The sequence below is a fragment of the Schistocerca cancellata genome, chromosome 4 (genome assembly GCF_023864275.1).
Source record: "Schistocerca cancellata isolate TAMUIC-IGC-003103 chromosome 4, iqSchCanc2.1, whole genome shotgun sequence".
NCBI lineage: Eukaryota > Metazoa > Arthropoda > Insecta > Orthoptera > Acrididae > Schistocerca > Schistocerca cancellata.
Window position 1 is genome coordinate 544,337,338 of NC_064629.1, and position 22,532 is coordinate 544,359,869.

The 22,532-nt window shown below is 40.5% G+C and overlaps 1 protein-coding gene across 2 annotated transcripts in view; it reads left to right on the plus strand.

Annotated features, from left to right (window-relative positions):
* Positions 1 to 22,532, plus strand: part of LOC126183231 (protein MON2 homolog) — a 222,524-nt gene that overhangs the window by 182,073 nt on the left and 17,919 nt on the right. For both annotated transcript variants that reach the window (XM_049925015.1, XM_049925016.1), the window contains one exon: positions 9,568 to 9,752. In XM_049925015.1, coding sequence (XP_049780972.1) covers positions 9,568 to 9,752 — 185 coding nt within the window. The remainder of the gene's footprint in view (positions 1 to 9,567; positions 9,753 to 22,532) is intronic.

The following is a 22,532-nucleotide window of genomic DNA, read 5'->3' on the forward strand; positions in this document are numbered from 1 at the left end:
ACCGTCTGTACCTTTGTAAAAATTTCGGCAGAATTTATCTCTGGCTTCAGCCAGCTTTCTGTACCTATAACGATTTCAGCTTCAGTGCTTTCTATCAGCGCTTGAAGTTCCGGTACTTTACCAACGCAGCTTCGACAGTTTACAACTACAATACCGATTGCTGCTTGGTCCCCGCATGTTCTGACTTTGCCCCGCACCCGTTGAGGCTGTTGCCCTTTCTGTACTTGCCCGAGGCCATCTAACCTAAAAAACCGCCCAGCCCACGCCACACAACCCCTGCTACCCGTGTAGCCGCTTGTTGCGTGTAGTGGACTCCTGACCTATCCAGCGGAACCCGAAACCCCACCACCCTATGGCGCAAGTCGAGGAATCTGCAGCCCACAAGGTCGCAGAACCGTCTCAGCCTCTGATTCAGACCCTCCACTCGGCTCTGTACCAAAGGTCCGCAGTCAGTCCTGTCGACGATGCTGCAGATGGTGAGCTCTGCTTTCATCCCGTTAGCGAGACTGGCAGTCTTCACCAAATCAGATAGCCGCCGGAAGCCAGAGAGGATTTCCTCCGATCCATAGCGACACACATCATTGGTGCCGACATGAGCGACCACCTGCAGATGGGTGCACCCTGTACCCTTCATGGCATCCGGAAGGACCCTTTCCACATCTGGAATGACTCCCCCCGGTATGCACACGGAGTGCACTTTGGTCTTCTTCCCCTCCCTTGCTGCCATATCCCTAAGGGGCCCCATTACGCGCCTGACGTTGGAGCTCCCAACTACCAGTAAGCCCACCCTCTGCGACCGCCCGGATCTTGCAGACTGAGGGGCAACCTCTGGAACAGGACAGGCAGCCATGTCAGGCCGAAGATCAGTATCAGCCTGAGTATCAGCCAGAGACAGAGCCTGAAACCAGTTCGTCAGACAAACTGGAGAGGCCTTCCGTTCAGCCCTCCGGAATGTCTTTCGCCCCCTGCCACACCTTGAGACGACCTCCCACTCTACCACAGGTGAGGGATCAGCCTCAATGCGGGCAGTATCCCGGGCAACCACAGTCGTAGCCCGATCGGGGGATGCGTGGGACGAGCTGGCCGTCCCCGACAAACTCCCATCCGGACCCCCACAGTGATGCCCATTGGCAACAGCCTCAAGCTGTGTGACCGAAGCCAACACTGCCTGAAGCTGGGAGCGAAGGGATGCCAACTCAGCCTGCATCCGAACACAGCAGTTGCAGTCCCTATCCATGCTAAAAACTTGTGCAAAGAACGTCTGAACTAATCTACACAGAGCGCAAACAAATCGACACAAAATTTAAGCGGTTATTAAAATACGAGATTGCCTAGTAAATGCAGTAACTTGTGCACTGCTGACACACTGCTCGGCGGCGGAAGGAGACTACGCGAATTTACACTATTCAGGAACTAAAACGCGATGCTACAACTCTCAAATACTATAATACGCCCGAAATTTATGAATTTAACAATGCAAGTACCAAAAACACGCAAATAAATTAAGAATTAAACTATGTAACAAATGAGTGAGCTAGGAGTATACGACTTGCTGCTGCAGCTGCTTATCCAACGGCGGCAGGGAGCACACTGACTGTGACCAACCGACACTGGCCGTTCAAAACAAAAACATAAGACAGACGACTACGCGAATTTACACTATTCAGGTACTAAAACGCGATGCTACAACTCTCAAATACTATAATACGCACGAAATTTATGAATTAAACAATGCAAGTAACAAAAACACGCAAAGAAATTAAGAATTAAACTATGTAACAAATGAGTGAGCTAGGAGTATACGAGTTGCTGCTGCAGCTGCTTATCCAACGGCGGCAGGGAGCACATACAGAGGAACATGTGCAACACAGGAGACCTACCACCTAGAGTTTATGCGTTCTGAAAAATCCATGAAGGTGATGAACCACTGATACTGACTGTAAGTACTCCTGGCTCTCTGGTGTATAAATGATGAGACACTTGGCCACTCTGTTTGAGCTGTGTGGGGGAAAGACAAACAAAGGGCTGAGACATTTCATTTGTGAAGCTGAAGAAACTGGAACTTGGTCCTAACAGTGTCCTGGTCAGCTATGATGTTATTCCTTTGTTTACTAAAGTGACACTTGGAGACACTCTGAAGCAGATTGGTTCCTTTTTTCCTCAGGGATCGCCAACTTACAATCAGCCACATTGTGTGGAATGATGATTTCTACGAATAGCTGGAAGGCATCAGCATGGGCAGTCCACGTAGTCCTCTGGTTGCCAGTCTTCATGGAGCATTTTGAAAGACAGGTGCTGAACTTGGCACCTTGAAAACCTAACGTGTGGCACAGGTACAATGATGATACTTTTGTCGAGTGAAACCATGGCGAGGAATAGCCCTATGGCTCCTTAAGATATCTGAACAGTCTTCAAGCCAACATGAAATTTACTGTTGTAGAAAAGGATCAACTGCTATGATTTCTAGATGTGCTAGTTATGAGGAATGAGAACCTGGAACATAGCATGTATCTGGAACACAGCATGTATCAAAAACCGACATGCATTGCCCAATACCTGCACAAACTGTCAAATCGTCACCTGAGCCACAAAAGAGGAATGATTAATATGCTCGTAATGCACAAGGTGAATATATGAACTGCAGCACCTCGGACCAAGGTATAACCTGGAGTGCATTCTGAGCAGCGAGGGGTACTCATTGCATGATAAATGTAATGACATTTAACTCTTGACAAAGTGATAAGTGAGAAGAAGAAGAAGAAGAAGAAATGTCAGTACAGCCTTCTTACCATACATCCCCAGGGTGATGGATAAAATTGACTGTATATGGTATGGATATGGTGTATAGACTTTTTACAAAATAATCAAGATGATCAAGGAGTGTCTAAGATGTACAAAAAAAAGGTCCCACTTATAGTGTCAGGAATATACTGCATACCATGTACACGTGGAAACCTCTGTCTTGGAATCACTGGACGATCCATCAATATCACGATCACCCAACATAAATGGTATTGCAAGTTGGGACAGATTGAGAAATGGGCCATTGTGGAGCACACACTGTGTGACATTGACCATATAATAAAACAGTGGAAAATCCAGGATGGAATAATTACAATATTATGAAAAAGACAGATTGCTACTCACCATATAGTGGAAATGTTGAGTCACAGACAGATGTAACAAAAAGACTGCTAAACAAGTAAAAGGCCTTCTGATAAAGTAGACAACATACACACACACACACATTTATGCAAAACACAAAATGCACAAATATGTCCATTGTTTGTCTGCCAAGGCCAGATTCTGAGCTACTGTGCATGTTTGGAGAAACAATCTGGGTGGTGGGGGTAAGGAGGAGGCTGGGGTGGAGAGGGGGAAGGATAGCAGGGTATGGGTGTGGACAGTTAAGTGCTGCTTGTGGGAACATACAGCGATGTGTTCGGGAGAGGGTAGGGCAGCTAGATGCAGTTGGGAGGTTAGACGGAGGGGAAAAGGAGAGAAGTAAAAAGACTGTGGTGTGGCTTCATTGGTGGAACACAAAAACGTGTAGTGCTGGAGTGGGAAGAGGGAAGAGGGAAGAGGATAGGTGGGTGAAGGACAGAGACTAACACAGGTTGAGAGGTTGAGGCAAGGAGTTACAGGAAAGTAGGTGCAATTCAGAAAAGCTGATGATGGTAGGAAGAATCCAGATTCCTGTGATAGGGCACGGCCGACTTCCTTCCTCGTCCTTCCCTAATCCGATGACCATGCTGTTTGGTCCCCCCCCCCCCCCCCCCTCGAACCAACCAACCAACCAACCATCAGCGCAGTTACATAGCATGTGGTGAGCATGGACAAGATGGCTGAGAAAGTATGGCTCATAAGTCAGTGTGTGTGGTGCAGTTTGAAAGTTGACGTGTAAGTCACAGAGAAGAAGAGGAAGAAAAGGACAAGCAGTAAGTAAAGAGTAAAGTAATGTGTTAGAAAATAGTAACAAAGGGAAAAAGCACTCGGTTACAGGATGGAAGAAAGGTCATTAGGCAAAATCAAACCATGGAAAATCCAGGATGGAATGATGACAGTATTATGAAAAGGGTAGGTTGCTACCCACTGTATAGTCGAGATGTTGAGTTCCAAACAGGCACATCAAAAAGACTGCTAAACAAGTAAAAGTCCTTCTTCCGAAGTAGACTGTGAGGCACTGTGGGTGGTGGGGGTAAGGAGGAGGCTGGGGTGGGTAGTGGGAGGGATAGCAGGGTGGGGGTGGTGGACAGTAAAAGTGCTGCTTATAGTAGCATGCAGGGATATGGTCGTGCAGGGATATGGTGGGAAGAGGGTAGGGCAGCTAGTTGCAGTCGAGAGGTTATATGGAGGTTGGGAGGGAGGGCAGAGTGGAAAAAGAGAGAAGTAAAAAGACTGTGGGTGCATTGGTGGAATAGAAGGCAGTATTGTGCTGGAGTGGGAACAGGGAAGGGGTAGGTCAGGTGAAGGACAGTGCAGTGACTAAAAAAGGTTGTGGCCGGGAGTGGGGTGGAGGCATTACAGGACTGTAGGATATACTGCAGGGAGAATTCCCACCTGTGCAGCTCAGAAAATTTGGTGTTGGTAGGAAGGATCAAGATGGCATAGGCCGTAGAGCAGTCACTGAAGTGTAGAATGTTGTGTTAGGCAGTCTGCTGAGCAAGTGTGTGGTGCAGCTGTTTGTTGGCCATTCATGTGGACAGACAACTTGTTAGTAGTCATGCCCACCTTTTGGAGGCATCACCTACAAATAAATCTGTGACATGGCACCATCCTATGCCAACCTGTTGATGGGCCATCTAGAGGAATCCTTCCTAACTAACCAGAATCCCAAACAACTCACCTAGTTCAGATTCATTGATGACATCTTCATGATCTGGATAGAGGGTGAGAACACCATATCCACATTTCCCCAACATCTCAATACCTTCTCCCCCATTTGCTTCATCCGTTCCTCCTCAGCCCTACAAGCCACCTTCCTCATTGTTGACTTCCATCACAAAGATGGCTATATCAGTACCTCCATCGATATCAAACTTACCAACCACTGGCAGTACTTCCACTTCAACAGCTGCCACTCATTTCATACCAAGAAGTCCCTTCCATACAGCCTAGCCACCTGTTGCCATCACATCTGTAGTGATGAGCAGTCCCTCTCGAAATGTGCCAAAGGTCTCACTGAGCCTCTCACAGACAAATATTACCCTCCCAACCTTGTACAAAAATGGATATCCTGTGCCTTAACTCTCCAGTCACCTACCACCTGTGACACAGTGAACAATTGTTGCAGGTAGAAATGCAAAGCAGTAATGACTAGGGAAAAGCCCTCAGTGTTGGTGGCGCAGATATATACAATCTCCACCTGTGAGCTCATGTCCAGCCTACCACTCAAGTCGAGCCCACCACCAGCAATAAAGGGTGAACCTTTAATAAAGCGAGCCAGTAGTGCTGCCTAAACATTAGGAAAAATAGTTTTAAAATGTCAACTGAAGAAGTTGGTACAGAAGCCAGCGGGTAGTGTGATAGGCTAGTTAACTATGGATGGTTTAAAGATAGCTTTTTAACCTGAATACTGGTAGCATAAATCATAATTTTCATGGCAGTGAAGAGTTGAGTACAGACAATCTGCTGATTTCACCTCTCTCACAAACACAGGTGGTGATTTAGTCTGAGTAACTAAAAATAATACAAAAGGAATAAACAATATAGGAAAACAATAGATTACTGCTCATCGTAAAGATGCCACAGTGAGTTGCAGACATGCACAATGAAAAGACTAAATGGAATAAATAAAGTTAAAGATTATCTTGTATCTGCAGGTGCTGTTATCAAAGAATAACGTGATTGCTGTAGTATACCCTGCATAATTATTATATTAACAATTTTTATGCATTTTGTGTCCATCAGGCTACAACTAATTTGTGTTTTAGGAAGTGGCACTAGGCAGCTAGTACCTTAACATTTTGTTCTTTTTCTCGCACAAGCCTTGGACTCTCATACCTCTAGTTGGCCACATCCTGCATGACAAAACACTTTTCATATGACATTGGCTGAGGAGAAAACAGCTAGTCAAAAGTTTAATATAATGCTGGACATAAAAAAAAATACTTTGCAATTGTTTGCATTAAAATAATTAAACTAAACAGTTATTAGCTAACGTATCTTTAGCATTCTATTTAAGGAAAATGTATCAGAGACAGACATTAAATTCCCAGAAGTGAAAAAAGTATCTTATGCTGTTTGAATTGATGACACCAAATTAAGTGCTGTGTAGGTGGTCCATTCTATTAACAAAGCTTCTAAATTTTCCTTAGCTTCAGCTGCAAGGCCTACATCACTTGAAAACCTAAGCTCTAATCCCTCTTTTTCATGCACCTATTATGAACTTTTTTTTTCCTTCCATCATTGCTTTGGAATAACAGTAGTTATAAACTGCATACTAACTTCACAATGCATTTCTAATTTTTCCCCACTTTTCTTTCTCCCAGTTGATGTTAGCACAATATTTTTGCTTTGCTATTTGTGGAAATTGCAACATCACAAAAGCTTTTTCTTCCACTCAACCCCCCACCCCTCCCCCAGCCCTTTCATGATGTGGTTGTGGGGAGGGGCATGCTTCACACTATTCTAAGTTCCCTGTCAGAGATCATGTACAGTTCAGTATACTTAATCGCTTGTGTTTTACTGAGGACTGACTCTGCAGTATAAAGGTCATTGCAGTCTTATGTATTTTTCTCAGGGTTTCAGTTTCTACATATGTGGTGTGCTAAAATGTCAGCCTGCAAATCCAAAAAGGTAAGGTTCGACCCACAGTCAGTTCTGAATATCTTTTTGGTTCCCTTTCACTGCTTTCACATGTGGAAATGCCCTCTTAACATAAAAAATGCCAAGTTACACCATGGTTTAGCGTCAACATTAAACAGTAGGTCCCCCTATAAGTGTTTGGTTACCTCAGTTCAGCAGTCAGAGGACTGTGACTAGTAAAGCGCAGTGATCTTTCAGACTGACCTTTGCATTGCGGCAGCTTTACTTTGTGTAGACAAGATGAAGTGGGACGTGTCGAGAAATATGCCATTTTACAAGTGGTGACACTGATGCCGTCATTCTGGCCTTCAAGCAGGAGTGTTTATTATTCCTGAACTGTGACAGCCAATTCAGTGGTATTATGATTTCAGATATTGTCTTTCACCCAGAATTCTCAGTGGCTTTCTTTAGGACCACAAATACCATGAACACATCCTGACTTTTCTTTATTCTTCCTTCCCCTATGAAGCATGAGATACTTTTACCTTTTACATAGCCAAAATTTTCTTTACTTAGCATCTCTTAAATTCTTCTGTGTATTATTCTAGTCAACAATTCGTAAATGTATAATTTCAGTGTGGTTATTGAATAGGTCTGAAGTTTATCTCCATGTACCTGCATTGGGTGTATGATAATGGGACTTTACTGGAAATCTGATTATGTGTCATTTTTAATTCAATGTGTAAAACAGATTGAGTAGTTCTGTAGTTCCTGTACTTCCCATTGATCATAGTAATTCTGACTGTATCTTATCAATACCTACTGTCTTGATTTAAGATCAAATCATTCATTATTCTGTCAGACTGTGACTGCATAACTGGATTACCAATTTCCCTATGTCAGTACCTCTGTTTGTGTCTTTTTTCTACCCATGCCATAGAGACTTTTTTTGTGCCCTTGCCATCAATTTTCCTTTCCTTCTTTTCAGTAACAGAAGCTTGCTTTTAACACTGTATGCTTTTATTTCTTCAGACTGACATAAAATGTGAAAAAGACACCTATTAGAATTGTGCTGGTTGAATAGTTCCAGAGACCACACAATGATAGTCATCACCAAGGTTAATCTGAAAGGTTTTATCTAATTGGAGGCTACTGAATGAATGTCTGTTTCCTTTGAGGCATATTTGTTATACTCCACTGTGTGTTGAAGGGGAAATCCACAGCTAAGCTTGCTTTGAAATGTGAAATTATTCAGTGGGCTGCTAATCTTTTATTTTGGTAGTGTTGCATATTATTGCACCTTATTTTTTAAATTTATTTTTATTATTTTTGTTGCAATTACATGTCACTTGTGATGAATCATGGGCACTTTGCATTCATGTTCATCAACAACCAGGCAAGAATGGCACTATCAGTCAACAGGCAATGCTGGCTAACATGCTAAACAGCTGCCAGGAATTTATATGAATAGGGCAGTAAGCTGTTTGATAGCTTTCATAGCATATTAAACAGGTGATCTATCTATTGTAAGACTGACGTAGAGGAGCCAAGGACTTAACTGGACTCTATGAAGTCACTTTTTGTGCCATAGATGACAAGAAATATTTATTTTGGTTTTACAAACTGTAACAGTAGTTGTTTCTAACTGATAATTGGAGTCACATTTGATGCAAACTACGTGATATCCTAGATCATGATTATCAACAAGAATTCGTCAAGCTGCTTGCAAGGTGCGTGTGGAAGAAGATGGGGTTCTGATGCTTAGATCATTTGCAGCATGTGAAGTTTTGTAATCCTTGGAACAATGGGTTATTCCAGCAGGAGTTTGCTCTCAATGAGCTTCCAGAATAATTTCAAACAAATGGTTAGATACCACATTTGTATGATGCAAAGCAATTGTCGTATGTATTTGAGTGGTCTGTTAATACCCAGGAACTTGTACTAAAAATGGCAGGTTGTTTTATGAAGCAACTGCAATGGTGTGGCTGAGTATTATTTTCCAGAGGTCTTCCACCCACTTGCTGAGTTAATGACATGTTGAGCTGCTGCACTTTGCCAAGTTGGAGATGATCTCCACACAGTGTTAGGTATCTATGCTTTAATTTTTGTCTTATGTGTGTATTATTTGATAACATCTTTTGTTGCATTTGTGTAACTTGAATGTCAGGTGTTTTCATACATCTTTATTGTTTGGTGTGAGTAGTTTTTGTTGTTGTCTTCAGTGTTATTTCTTTGCTGTTATTTGCTTGTTTATTCATTCATTTGTTTGTTTTTGTTACTGATGTTATTTGTAGTAGTTTTGCTAAAATCATGTACCACCAATTTCTTGCTGTAATTTCATAGGTAGAATATTTACAGCAGTGGTAAACATAGTTATAAAGCAGTCATATGGAGATAAATTTGTACTGGTAAAGGAATTCTGTGCATGAAAGACACTTATCAGTTATTTATTGCAGATGACTCTATTAACATCCAGATACCTGTCATGACTGAGAAATGTGGAGAACTGTTGCATTTTATTCCACAACTGATGCAGCATTCAGAACAGTTTTGTGTTTATTACAAATTTCTTGCTTTCCAAACATAAGTAATTTTCATATGTGTGTTTGATAACACATTGGTTGAGATACTTTGTGTACAAAATATGCCTTACTGATATTATTTTTTTTTTTTTTTGTCTGTTTTGCATGACATGGAAATATATTTTTTTCTTTTTTGTGATGTGCAAATCAGATGTTTATTTACACCAAGGCAAGAACATATTGCTGAAGAAAATAGTGTGTGTACTACAAATCTTAACCATTTCGTGGGAATTTTCAGTGCACCAACATGTGATCGATGCCCTGAAGAGCTCCAGGCAGATGAAGCAGTGGATTGCAAAGTAATAGAATTACTGCGTGATGAAGTATTACCTCATGTTCATTCTATTCAGAAAGAGTTTATTCTTAAAGTGGTCGTCCTGCTAAACAAAGGCTCAATTCATTCTGCAAGTAGTCCCAGCTCTGGTAAGTTTAACAATTGTTGTAACCAGAATATTAAACATGTCCTATACTGTATTTTTTATACCTTTTCTTACAATTCAAAAATATACCAAGAGCATATAAGAATATAAACTATAGCTCCTTTGCAAAATTATTGTAATGATCATATATAGGAAAAGGTAATATAATATTAGTAAACAGCAGGAGCATCCAAGGAAAGTTCCTAGAATTTTATTCCGATTATGTGATAGTTGACACTTCATGTGTTGGAGCTAGTTCCCTCCAGCATCACATCACACCCAAACCATTCACTTTTGCCAGACTTCCACAACAACTGGTCAGTTCATTTCTAACTTCTCGTCCGGCATTCTTCCTTTGAGTTTTGTATCACAAATCCTGGGTCTGGCTCTATTATTTCGTATTTCATCACACATGATACCCACACCAACCCCCCCCCCCCCCCCCCCACACACACAGTGATGCTAACGAAGTACACTCATTTCATACATGGCACTTACCAAACAATGCTGGATCATTCCACACAAGACTCGATTCAGCATCACATGACAAATATTGTAATCAAAGAGATTACATTAGATAAGCTCCGTATGACATTTGCGTGAAACTGAATTTCGAAGGCTGCAATTCATCATTGCTACTGGGTTACCAGAGTCATAAATATAACACTCTAATCCTGCGGAGTGGGGTAGTGCAGTGTTCAGCATATAAACCTGACATGTAGAAAGTTGTAGATTAGAATCTCATCAAAACAGTGATTTTTTATTGTTTTTTATTTTTAAGACTTCAATAACTATCTTTATTTATTTAATTGGTTTAAATGTAATTTCTTTATATCTAATACTTTGCCACATCATTTTCATCATCATATTGTGGTTTTGTTTTCTCTCTCTCTCTCTCTCTCTCTCTCTCTCTCTCTCTCTCTCTCTCTCTCTCTCTCCCTCCCTCGTTTGGAATCTGCTTTGATTCCCTGATAATCTGCAACCAAGTGCCAACCAGGGCTGCTCATTGGTTGGTAAAATGGCAGCCCGTGTATCCAGAGTGAGGTCAATGTTACGTAACTGATGATAGTGAGAAATTGCAGTTTGCTTTTAGTGCTTAAACAGAAAATTTTCTGTCTTGAGTTTGTGCATGAGGTTAGCTTTAATGGCTGTGAACAAAGCAATTCTGATTTTATTTCTGCCACCAGTTGTTGACCGCCGTTTTCTCGGATACATTGCACATCACAAGGTGGTTGTTAGGTTAGGGCACAGGTTTAAATTCAGGGCTACAAAACGCATCTACCACCACAGTTTGGTCAATGGTCTTCTAAAATCAACTGTCAACAGCGCATCTCTCATTTCCATCATATTTCACAGTGGCTGCTTCCAACATTGCTCTGTGTTGCACATTAACAGCACTTGTGAATTGATCTGCCATGTTTGTGTGTCACCTACAACCAAGTGGTAGGAGGCAAACTACATGGTGACACTGTAGTGGCAAGTGACACATGTCAACTGTCAAGTAATTTTAGTTGGACTTTTTTCTATAGGATCTCATATTGAAGGTTACAATGCCCAGATATTATTAGGAATAGAAAGCTCGTTGAAACCGGAAGTGAATAGCAACAAAATCCTAAGTTCAGATTGGAATATTTATCATAACAATATGTTAGTCACCATTGCTAGCAGCATATTTATTGCAATAAAGAACTCAATAACATCTAGCAAGGTTATCACAGATCCCAAATGTGAATTAATCTGGGTGAAGTTAAGCATCAAAGTTCAGTCAAAAATGGTAACTGGATGCCTTTATAGACCGTCTGTGTCAGGAGCTGCAGTGGTAGAGTGCCCCAGAGTGAACTTAAAGAATGTTGTTCACAATTTTCCTGTTAGGAGGGTGGCAGGGAGGGGAGGGAATAGATTTCAACTTGTCCGAGTTTAGATTGGTAGAGTCATGCTATCAAACCTGTTGCCTAAAATGGGGATTCATGTGATGAAATTCTGAACATCTTGTTCAAAAGTTACTATGAGCAGTTAGTTAGAGGACCAAATCATGAAGGTAATGTCTTAAATATCTTAGCAACAACCAGACCTGAACTGATTCAATCAGTTAACCTAGAGGAAGATGTAGTGATCATGAGGCTATGACAGCAGCTATGACTACTGGTTTTACAAGGAATATTAAGAAAGGCAGGAACAATACGAGAGAAGGAAAGTTGCCACTCACCATATAGCAGAGATGCTGAGTCGCGATAGGCACAATAAAAAGATTCACACAATCATAGCTTTCTGCCATTAAGGCCTTTGTCAGCAGTACACACACACACACGCACACGCACACGCACACGCACACACACACACACACTCACACACTCGCGCGCGCGCGTGTGTGCGTGTGCGTGTGCGTGTGCGTGTGCGTGTGTGTGTGTGTGTGTGTGTGTGTGTGTGTGTGTCTACTGTTGACAAAGGCCTTAATGGCTGAAAGCTATGATTGTGGGAATCTTTTTATTGTGCCTATCGCGACTCAGCATCTCCGCTATATTGTGAGTGACAACTTTCCTTCTCTCGTATTGTTACATTAAGTCCTGGATTTTCCATTCTTTGAAGAAAGGTAAGAAGATATTTTTGCTTAGCAAGAGTGATAGGATGCAGATTACAGAGCCTCTGAGTAGTCAGCATAAAATATTCAGTGATTAGCGCTAAATGGAAAAAATTCAAAAGCTCCATTCAGAATGCCATAGACAAGTATGTTCTGAGCAAGGTCACAAGGGATAGGAAAGACCCACTGTGGTTTAATAGCAGTGTTACAAAACTGCTACATAAAGAAAGAGAGCATCACAGATTCCAGAGAAGTCAAGAGTTAGCTGAACAAAGTGAAACTGAGCATAGGGAGAGCAATGAGAGAAGTGCTCAATGACTTTGAAAGTAAAATTATGTCACCCAATCCAAGTAAAAAACTAAGAGGTTTTGGTCTTATGTAAAATCGTTAAGAGGTTTGAAATCATCTATTCATTCATTCAGAGACCATACTGGGACCAAAACAGAAGGTAACAGAGAGAAGGCTGAAATACTGAATTTGATCGTCTAAAATCTCCTCACTGTGGAAGATTGTAACACAGTCCCTCCTTTCATTCATTGTACGAATGTCAAAATGGCAGATATTGAAATGGCTGATCACGGAATAGAAAAGCAACTACAATCGCCCAGTTGTGAAAAGGCATCAGAACCAGATGAAATACTTACAAGATTCTACAAAGATTATGCAAAAGAACTTGCTGCTCCCCTTCTACCAGCTGTTTATCATAGATTGCTGGAGCAACAAAAGGTACCTGGTGACTGGAAAAAAGCTCAGGTAATTACAGTTTCCAAGAAGGGTCGCAGGACAGATGCACGCTATTGCACACCTAGATCGTTGACATCAATCTGCTGTAGAATTATGGAACATGTTTTATGCTCAAGAACTATGACATTTTTGGGGAACAAAATCTCCTTCATAAAAATCAACATGGATTCCACAAACAGAGATCGTGTGAAAATCATCTCACTCTATTCCTCCATTGCTTTTGACAATGGTGCTAAGGTTGATGCTGTGTTCCTTAACTTCAGAAAGGAATTTGACACAGTCTCTCGCTACCGTTTAGTGAAAAAAATGAACTTATTGAGTATTGAACCAGATTTGCAACTGGATTCAAGACTTCCACGCAGATAGAACTCGACACGTCATTCTTAACAGAACAAAATTGACAGATGTAAAGGTAATTTCCAGAGTATCCCAAGGAAGTGTAATAGGACCATTATTGTGTATACTGTATATTAATGAGCTACTAGAAAGCATCGGATGCTCTTTTAAGACTGTTCAGATGCTGTTGTCTGTAACAAAGTAGTGACTCCAGAAGACAGTACTGATTTGCATAATGACCTGCAGAGGATTGGTAAATGGTGCTGGCTCTGGCAGTTGACCCTGAACATAAATAAATATAACATACTGTGCATACGTAGGGAAAGAAATCTACACTATTGATGAGAAACTGCTGGAAACGGTATTTGCCATAAAATATATAGGAGTAACTATCCAAGAGTGACCTTTAAGTGGAAAAGCAAATGCTAGATTGAGATTCATCGGAAGAATCTTAAAGAAATGTGACTCATCCATGAAGGAAGTGGCTTATAAGGCATTTGTTAAATTTATTCTTCAATATTGTTCATTAATATGGATTCCTTACTAGATAGGAATGATGGAAGGGAAGGGAAGATCCAACAAAGAGCGTAGTGTTTGGCATGGAATTGTTTGGTCACTGTGAGAGCATTCCCAAGATGCTCAACAAACTCCAGCAGTCATTACAAGAGAGGTATTGTGCATCAGGGAGAGGTTTACTATTGTATTTCAAGAGAGAATTTTCCAGAAAGAGTCAGACAGCATGTTACATCCTCCCACGTACATCTCATGTAATGACCACAAAGACAAAATTCAAGAAATTAGAGCCAATATAGAGGCTTACTGACAATCATTCATCCCACGTGCCTTTCACGAATGGAACAGAGTAAGATGGATCCGTTAGTGGTACCAGAAGTACCATCCGGCACACACCATTACGTGTTTGTGCAGTATTATGTAAATGTAGGTCAAGATCTGTTCCATACAGCATTCTCATTCTTTCTCTCAAATGTTACATCAGAAACATCCAAAGGAGACAGCTGTATAGATTTCCAATGTCAGATTTAAGTAGTAATGCTATGCTTCATCTTAAACATGAAGCAGCCAGTAGTGACTAAAATACATTATCCCAGTAATTATTTTGTGGCCGCTGAACTCGTGTTTTTTTTTCTGCCGTACTGCTCAAATATTTATAATAGCAACAAAGAAGTACACTTCAAAATAAATGTGGTGGAAGGATGATAGGCTCGTGGAGGGAGAGGGAGAGGGAGAGATAGAGAGCAATGGGAAGTAAAAACAGAGAGACTATCAAAAGCTTTCTTAACACTGGTGATTTGTTGAGAAAGTCTCTGAAGTAGCGTATTATGAACAGGTACGAAATAGGATAGTGAAGAATTTTGGACCATGCCTTAGCATGTATGAGGGCATGCTGAAAATTAATGCCTCTGGATTTTTTATTCTGTTCCTGTAATTGGTTGAGGTATTGCATGTCAGGAATATTATTCAGTCGATTTTCCTGTTTTGCTCATGCAAGTTGCAGCCCTCTGCCACTAGAGGACTCCTTATTGTAGCTTGTAACATGGTGATGTGTAATGTAACTACCGTATTTACTCGAATCTAAGCCGCACTCGAATCTAAGCCGCACCTGAAAAATGAGACTCGAAATCAAGGGGAAAAAAATTTCCCGAATCTAAGCCGCACCTGAAATTTGAGACTCGAAATTCAAGGGGAGAGAAAAGTTTTGGCCGCACCTCCAAATCGAAACAAAGTTGGTCCATAGTAATATGAGACACAATTTAGGTCGAATGAATGACGATACAGCTACTGGTTCGAATCGTAAGCTTAGCAGTTAAGCTTTACCAGGTAGCCATTGCTATGCGTCAGGCGCTCCGTCCATATTTATACAGGTACCCTTCCTTTATCACGTGCTTCGTCTGGTTTGAATTGATTGCTTATTTTTCTTTGATCTGATAAGTGCTGTTCTCTTTGTTATAGGTGTTTACGTCACTCTAAGCTGAAAATGCATTATTTTACTGTGTCATGCATTGTTTGTTGCATTCTGATAATGAGTGTTTATGACCTGCCGCCGCTCGCGGCATGGCTTGCTTTTCTGCGCGCTACCGCCGCTCTTTCCTTTTTTTTTTTTAAAAAAAAAAAAATCGTCTCATCAGCGAAACAATGGCAAGAGACTGCTATTTGTTTTCTTTGCTGCTTTCTTTGATAATGATCAGCAAGAACCAAATAATAGACTGCATATGATAGATGATGTTCTGAATGAGAGTTTAGCGAAAATTTTTCTCCATTTGAAAATCTTTGCAGACGCCTCTTTCGTACATTACATTCTGCACAGAAATTAGAGTCGTCTTAGATTTAAAAATCTAGTCAATTGCCGTGCTTCATTTCTGACTGTATCACTATTAGGCATAAGAATAATATGAATATAAACATGACATGATATGTATATTCTTCCACGTTTGCTGTTGTCTCACTCTAGTTTCGTAGTTTATTAGGCAGACAGGATTTAAATGAGATAGCAGCAAACACGAAAGAATACATGGCAAAATGTTTATATTTGTATTATTCTTATGGTGAAGAGAATACTGCATGTGATTCACAATTCATAAAAGTTCCTATTTGCAACCATCTCTTTTCACATGTAGGAAAAAAATTCAGAACGTAAAGTTAGCCATATTGACAGACAAAGATTCCAAACAGTCTTGCCAGTCAGATTTTCGTAGTACATTGAAATGCTGCCACATTCGAAGATGAACAATACGGCATTTGTATTTACTTCGTTGGATAATGTATGAAAATGCAATGGTCGAAACTTGGGGCGGAGAAAAAAGCTCGTCTTCACCTTTTTTTTTAAATTTATTTACTGACGCAGAGGTTTTGGCTCTAGTATTTATCTTTCTGCCTGCAAAGCATGCCTGTGTAGCGCTACATATATTCGACGGCAGAAGTTAGTTGTGGGGGCATCTACCAACATTTTTCAGAACTTCCACTTACTTTGCACTCTATTCTAAGCCACAGGTGGTTTTTTGGATTACAAAAACTGGAAAAAAAGTGTGGCTTAGATTCGAGTAAATACGGTATGTCAGAGCATGAAAACAGCACGCTGTAATGGAGTTTCTAACCACAGAAAATGTGCCTCCAATTGAAATCCATAGAAGAAGGAAAGCTGTGTACAGTGATGATTGTATCAACATCAATAATTGGTGATGTTGGATTGTTTGTGCTTTTAATGAAGGAAATGGCATTGCTAACCTCATGTGTGTGATAGAGCTCAGAGTGGATGACCATGTATGACAATTGACAAGACTCATTGGAATCAGATTGATGACCTTACCAGAGAAAATTGTCAGCTAACATAGATGCAGCTCTTTGGTAAGTGTGGCATACCACGAGAGCATGTACAGACCATCATTGCATAACTCCATTACAAAAAACTGTGGGTGCCTCGAATGCTCACTCCTGACATGAAACAGAGGAGATTGGACTTCTGTCGACAATTTCTTTTGTGTTTTGAGCATGAAAGTGATGGGTCCCTTAACAGCATTGTGACAGGTGATGAAAGCTGGATTCACCATTTAGGCCCCAAAAATAAGAGAGGATCAGTGATGTTCAGCCAAAAAGGACCACCAGAGCCAAAAAAGTTTAAGACCATGCCATCAGCAGGCAAAGTCATCCTCACAGTGCTCTAGGATGTTCAAGACGTGGCGCATTTGGAATTCATGCCTAAAGGTACCACCATAAACTCTGAGACAATCAGAAAACTGAAAGCACAAAAGGTCATTCGCACACGGAGCACGCTCTCCATCAGCATGATAATGCGAGGCCACACAAGTGCTGCGACATCTGCAACAATCTGACACCTTGAGTTCACTGTCATTGATCATCCTCCGTACAGTCCCGACGTGTCCCCATCTGATTTTCATCTGTTTCCAAACCTTGAATTAGTGGAGATCTTCACTTTGATAGTGGTGAAGCAGTGCAAGCAGAGGTGAAGTTGTGGCTCCATCAACAGAGTCAATCAATCTACAGTGTCAGTATCAACAAAGTGGTATCTCATTGGGAGAAATGTGTTTGTTGCCAGGATGACACTGTTGAGGAATAAATATGTAGACAGGAAGAATAAAGATTTAGAATGCTAAAAAAAGTTTGTTTTATTTAAAAAGTTTTGAGAGCTCACACACAAAAAATTGGGAAGCAGTACTTTTCAGCACGTTTTCATAATTACTTGTGTAAAACAAATTTTCATCTAGGCATTTGCCCTGACAGATTTTTGTTTTTTTGTTTTTTGTGAAATTGAGGGTAATGCATTCGGTAACTTCCAGTTTCATCACAGCAGCAATGAATAAAAATTGCTTTACATTCCTTTTGTGATAGAAAAGAGTTAGCGTCCCACTGAACTACTGTATTTGCAGCTGATGAAAGCATATTTGTTACAGACTCAATTCAGAAACTGAATAGTATAACAATTTATTCTGGAGAGAAGCAACTCTCCATCTACAGCTAATAAGTAAACCCTTAAATACAGTTCCACCTGTACTGACCAAATGTCTTACCACAGTGTGTAAGGTAACCAACCACATTTTTCTCATCTATTTACCTTTACATCTTCAGTAGCGCACCTAACTGTAACCATGAATCCAGAAACCTTAATGAACAGTACATGGTGTTTACTTAATAATGTATGAAAATCTACACTTTTGGATTCAGTATTTCACACATTTGTTAAGCTTTGTCGTATTGTTTGGACAAGGACCAGTTCTTTAATTTTGCAATAATAATAGTGCCTTAATCAGGTTAGGTCTTCACCCAACAACAGTCCATTGACAGAATTTATCAGATAAATTATAATCTTCAGAACAAAATAGTGTGCGACACAGAACACAGTTCACATTTACCTCATGCACCATAGTAAACATAGTATCTTGCAGTAATACATCAAAAGAAAGTTATACAGAGATATTTCACTTAGTCAGTCCTTAATGGAAGTCTTAACGTACAGTAATCAGTTGTTCCAGTTACAATGATAGTCCAGCTTTTCTGTTACTTGTAACACAATTTAGCTAAGATAATTGCAGACTTGCGCTATAGAATTAACTAGTGAGCTCTTTGGCCCCAACATTGTTGTTTTTGTGGATACTGATCCTCATACTTTCATGGAGATGTTAGCATGATAATATTCAAGCACCGATTTTTTTCGCATGAGAGAGGAACGTGGAGATGTTAGTATCACAAAAATTGAAATATGTTACTGAAACATCAGAATGCCAGTCTTTCTAATGAGTGATGTCACTAAGTCCATAAATACACATTAGCTCACACAAAATTCGCTATTACTTGCTGTAGTAGAATTTTTAGTTGTGCATAACTCTTAATAAGCTTTATTTTAAAGAAAACAAATTATATTTTTGCAATCAGCTGATTTGAGACTATAACTGCAATAAAGAAATGGAATGAATCTTATCTGATAAAAATTGGACAGCTTTGTGCCTACTTTACACATACATGTTACAGGTAAATAGAACCAAACAGCAATTAAAGATATTATTTGTCATCTTATCTTGGCTCTCCTCAGGCGATACGTACATTGGTGGCAGTAGAATCATTTTGCAGTTGGCCTCAAATGCTAATTCTCTAAATTTCCTCAGTAGTGTTGACAGTGCCTCATGGAAAGAACATCATCATCTCCCCAGGGATTCCCATTTTAGTTCATGAAGCATCCCCATAATACTTGTGTACCGATCGAACCTACCGGTAACAAATCTAGCAGCATGCCTCTGACTGGCCTCAGTGTCTTTCTTAATCTGACCTGGTGGGGGATCTCAAACACTCAAGCAGTATTCAAGAATGGTTTGCACAAGTGTTCTATACACTGTCTCTTTTGTAGATGATCTACACTTTTGCAAAATTCTCCCAATAAAATGAACTCTACCATTCACCTTACCTACTACCAATCTAACGTGATAGTTCCATTTTATATTGCTTTGCAATGTTATGTCTAAATATTTAAATTATGTGGCTGTGTCAAGTAGCATACTACTAATGCTTTATTTGAACATTGCAGGAGTGGTTTTCCTACTCATCTGCATTAACTTACATTTTTTAAGATTTAGAGGCAGGTGCCATCCATCGTGACAACAGAAAATTCTGTCTTAAGTCATCCTGTATCCCTGTATCCTCCTACAGTCACTCAATGATGGCACCTTCCCGTACATCACAGCATTGTCAACAAACAGCTGCAGACTCCTGCTTACTTCGTCCACCAGATCATTTATGTATATCCAAAATAACAGTGGTCCTATAACACTTCCATGGGCACTCCTGACCAGCACTAACCATCGAGGTCAACATACTGTGTTCCATTACTTAAGAAGTCTTCAAACCACTCTCATATCTGGGAACCTAATCCATATACTTGGATCTTCATCAGCAGTCTGCAGTGGGGCACCGTGTCAAATGCTTTCTGTAAATCTAGGAGTATGTAATCTGCATGTTGCCTTCATCCACGGTTCACAGGATCTCATATGAGGAAAGGGCAAGCGGAACTTCGCACGAGTGATGCTTTCTAAATCTGTGCTGAATTGTCGATAGAAGCTTTTCTGTCTCAAGGAAATTTATTATATTCAAACTCGGAATGTGTTAGAGAATACTGCACCAAACTGGTCTTAAGGATATAGGTCTGTAAATATGCAGATTCATATATTTTCCATTTTTGTATACAGGAATCGCATGTGTTTTTTTTCTAGTCACTTGGAACGTCACACTGGGTGAGAAATTGTGATAAATGCAAGCTAAGTGGGGGTTCAGTACCACAGAGTACTCTTTGTAAAAACGAACTGGGATTCCATCCAGATCTGGCAACTTACTTGTTTGCAACTCTTTCAGCTGCTTCTCCGTGCAATGGATGGCTGCTTGTATATCCCCCATGTGGGAGTCTGTGATGCAGTCAAACAATGTTTGTATGATCCTCCTGCATGAATTATTTCTTAAACATGAAATTTAAAACTTCAGTTTGCATTTTGTTGTCTTCTATTGCCACCCCAGACAGGTCAGTGAGTGACTGAATAGAAGCCTTAATCCACTCAGTGCTTTTACATATGACTGGAATTCTCTAGAGTTTTCAGTGAGATCTTCTGCATAGGTATGATGCTGGAAGTTGAACACTTCACGCTCGATGTTCTTATGGGTACGTGAATTTCTAACAACTGTTGCCTGTAAACAAGAGATTCACAAAATAACACCACATACTGTTCAAACTTCCACTTTCTGAGCTAACAGCATTTGCAAATGGAAAAAGTTACTCCAGAATATAATACCATATGTCATAAGCGTTGAAAATAAGCAATGTAGACTAATATAATTGTGTTGTACTATCACATATTGCATATACTGTTATAATGGTAAATATGGAGTGTTCGGAAATTCCCATTACAAACATGCAGAAAACATGTAGTAGGGATTGAGTACGTAATATCTTGAACTGAAACCCATGTCCAGAAACGTACCATTTCCATTGTACAATGGTTTCAGTTCAGATATGTAATGCATCCACATCTGTGGAGGGAAGGAGAAAATTACTTGTCCTGGTATGCAGTAGGGTAGACAAGATGATGTGTACTATGTCAGATGGTCACCTGATCATGATTTAATGTCTGCCTTGCTGCAGAACTCCTGTAGAGACAGAGGAAGATACACTGCACTAGAAATTGAGCAGACACCAGGTGAGATAGAGTGTGAAAAAGAAAATATTTGTAGGTCCAATGTCTGTAGTAACAACGTTGGTGGTAACCACATTGACCTGCTCTTGTAATGCATCAGTACTGACCTGTACACACAGTACAGTATGCTGGGTTCTTTTGTTGTTTTGGAATAATGTAAATACATTATGTTCAAGTGGTAATACAAACAAATGTGCTTAAGTGATAAATGGATGCTTTAAGTTTTCTTTCAAATTGTTACTGTGTCATGCCTAATTCAATTCCTCCCGCAGGAATGGATGAGTTAAACATCTGAATTTAAACAGTCGTAGAATGAAATGGTAAATTTCTGGAGATGGGTCCCTATTCAAAATATGACATACTCACTTCTCTCTGAAAGTCTTAGAAGTTTGTAATGGTTATTTCCGAACACCCTATTTAGAAGCAGTCAGTTTTTTAATGAGATTCTGAACATGAGCATTCCTTGTCAGCTTACTGTGTATCAGAGCACCTAGGAGTTATAATTGTTCAGACTTGCTAATCATATACTCATCCTGTGTAATCAGAATATCAGTTTTAATTGAATTTTGTGGTATAAACTGTAAAAACTGAGTCTTGGTCCAGTTACATTACTGTGACCACCTGTCAAGAGCCTGAATAACCACTGCTGCGAGACATGCAGGAAGGGTTATTGAGGTTCTGGAAGGTACCGTTAAGGATGTGGAGCCATGCCGACTCCAGTGCTGTGGCCAGCTGCACTAGGTTTCTTGGTTGAACATCCACAGCACAAACAGCCCAATCGAGGCTGTCCCACAGATTCCCTACTGGGTTTAGATCCGGCCAGTTTGGTGGTGAATGGAGTACAGTAAATTCATCCTGTCCCTCCTTGAAGCATGTACGTACACTGTGAGCTGTGTGACATGATGCATAGTCCTTCTGGTAGATGCCATCATGCCAAGGAAAAACAAACTGCATGTAGTGGTGGACATAGTCCTCAATGATAGCTGCATACTTGGGTTGATCCATTGTGCCTTCCGAAGTAAGATCACCCAGGGAATGCTATGAAAATATTCTGCAGAATGAAATGCTGCCTCCTCTGGCCTGAACCCTTGTGACAATAATTGTAGTGTGTGTCCAGTGGAGCATGAAACATGATTATCTGAAAAGATTACCTGTCACCTCTCATTGGATGTCCAGTTGTGGTATTGGTATGCAAATTCCATCCTTCATCCCCAATGATCAACAATCTGCATATAGGTGCAGGAACCTGGTGCCAGCTGTGGAGGCCCATATGGAGCAAGCAACATTTGCTGAACAGTTGTCGAGGAGACACTGTTGGTTGTTCCATAGTTCACCTGGGTGGTCAGTTGCTTTACATTTGCGCATCTATTGGGCTATACACATCTCCACAGCCATCATTCACGCTAGTCATCTACGGCCT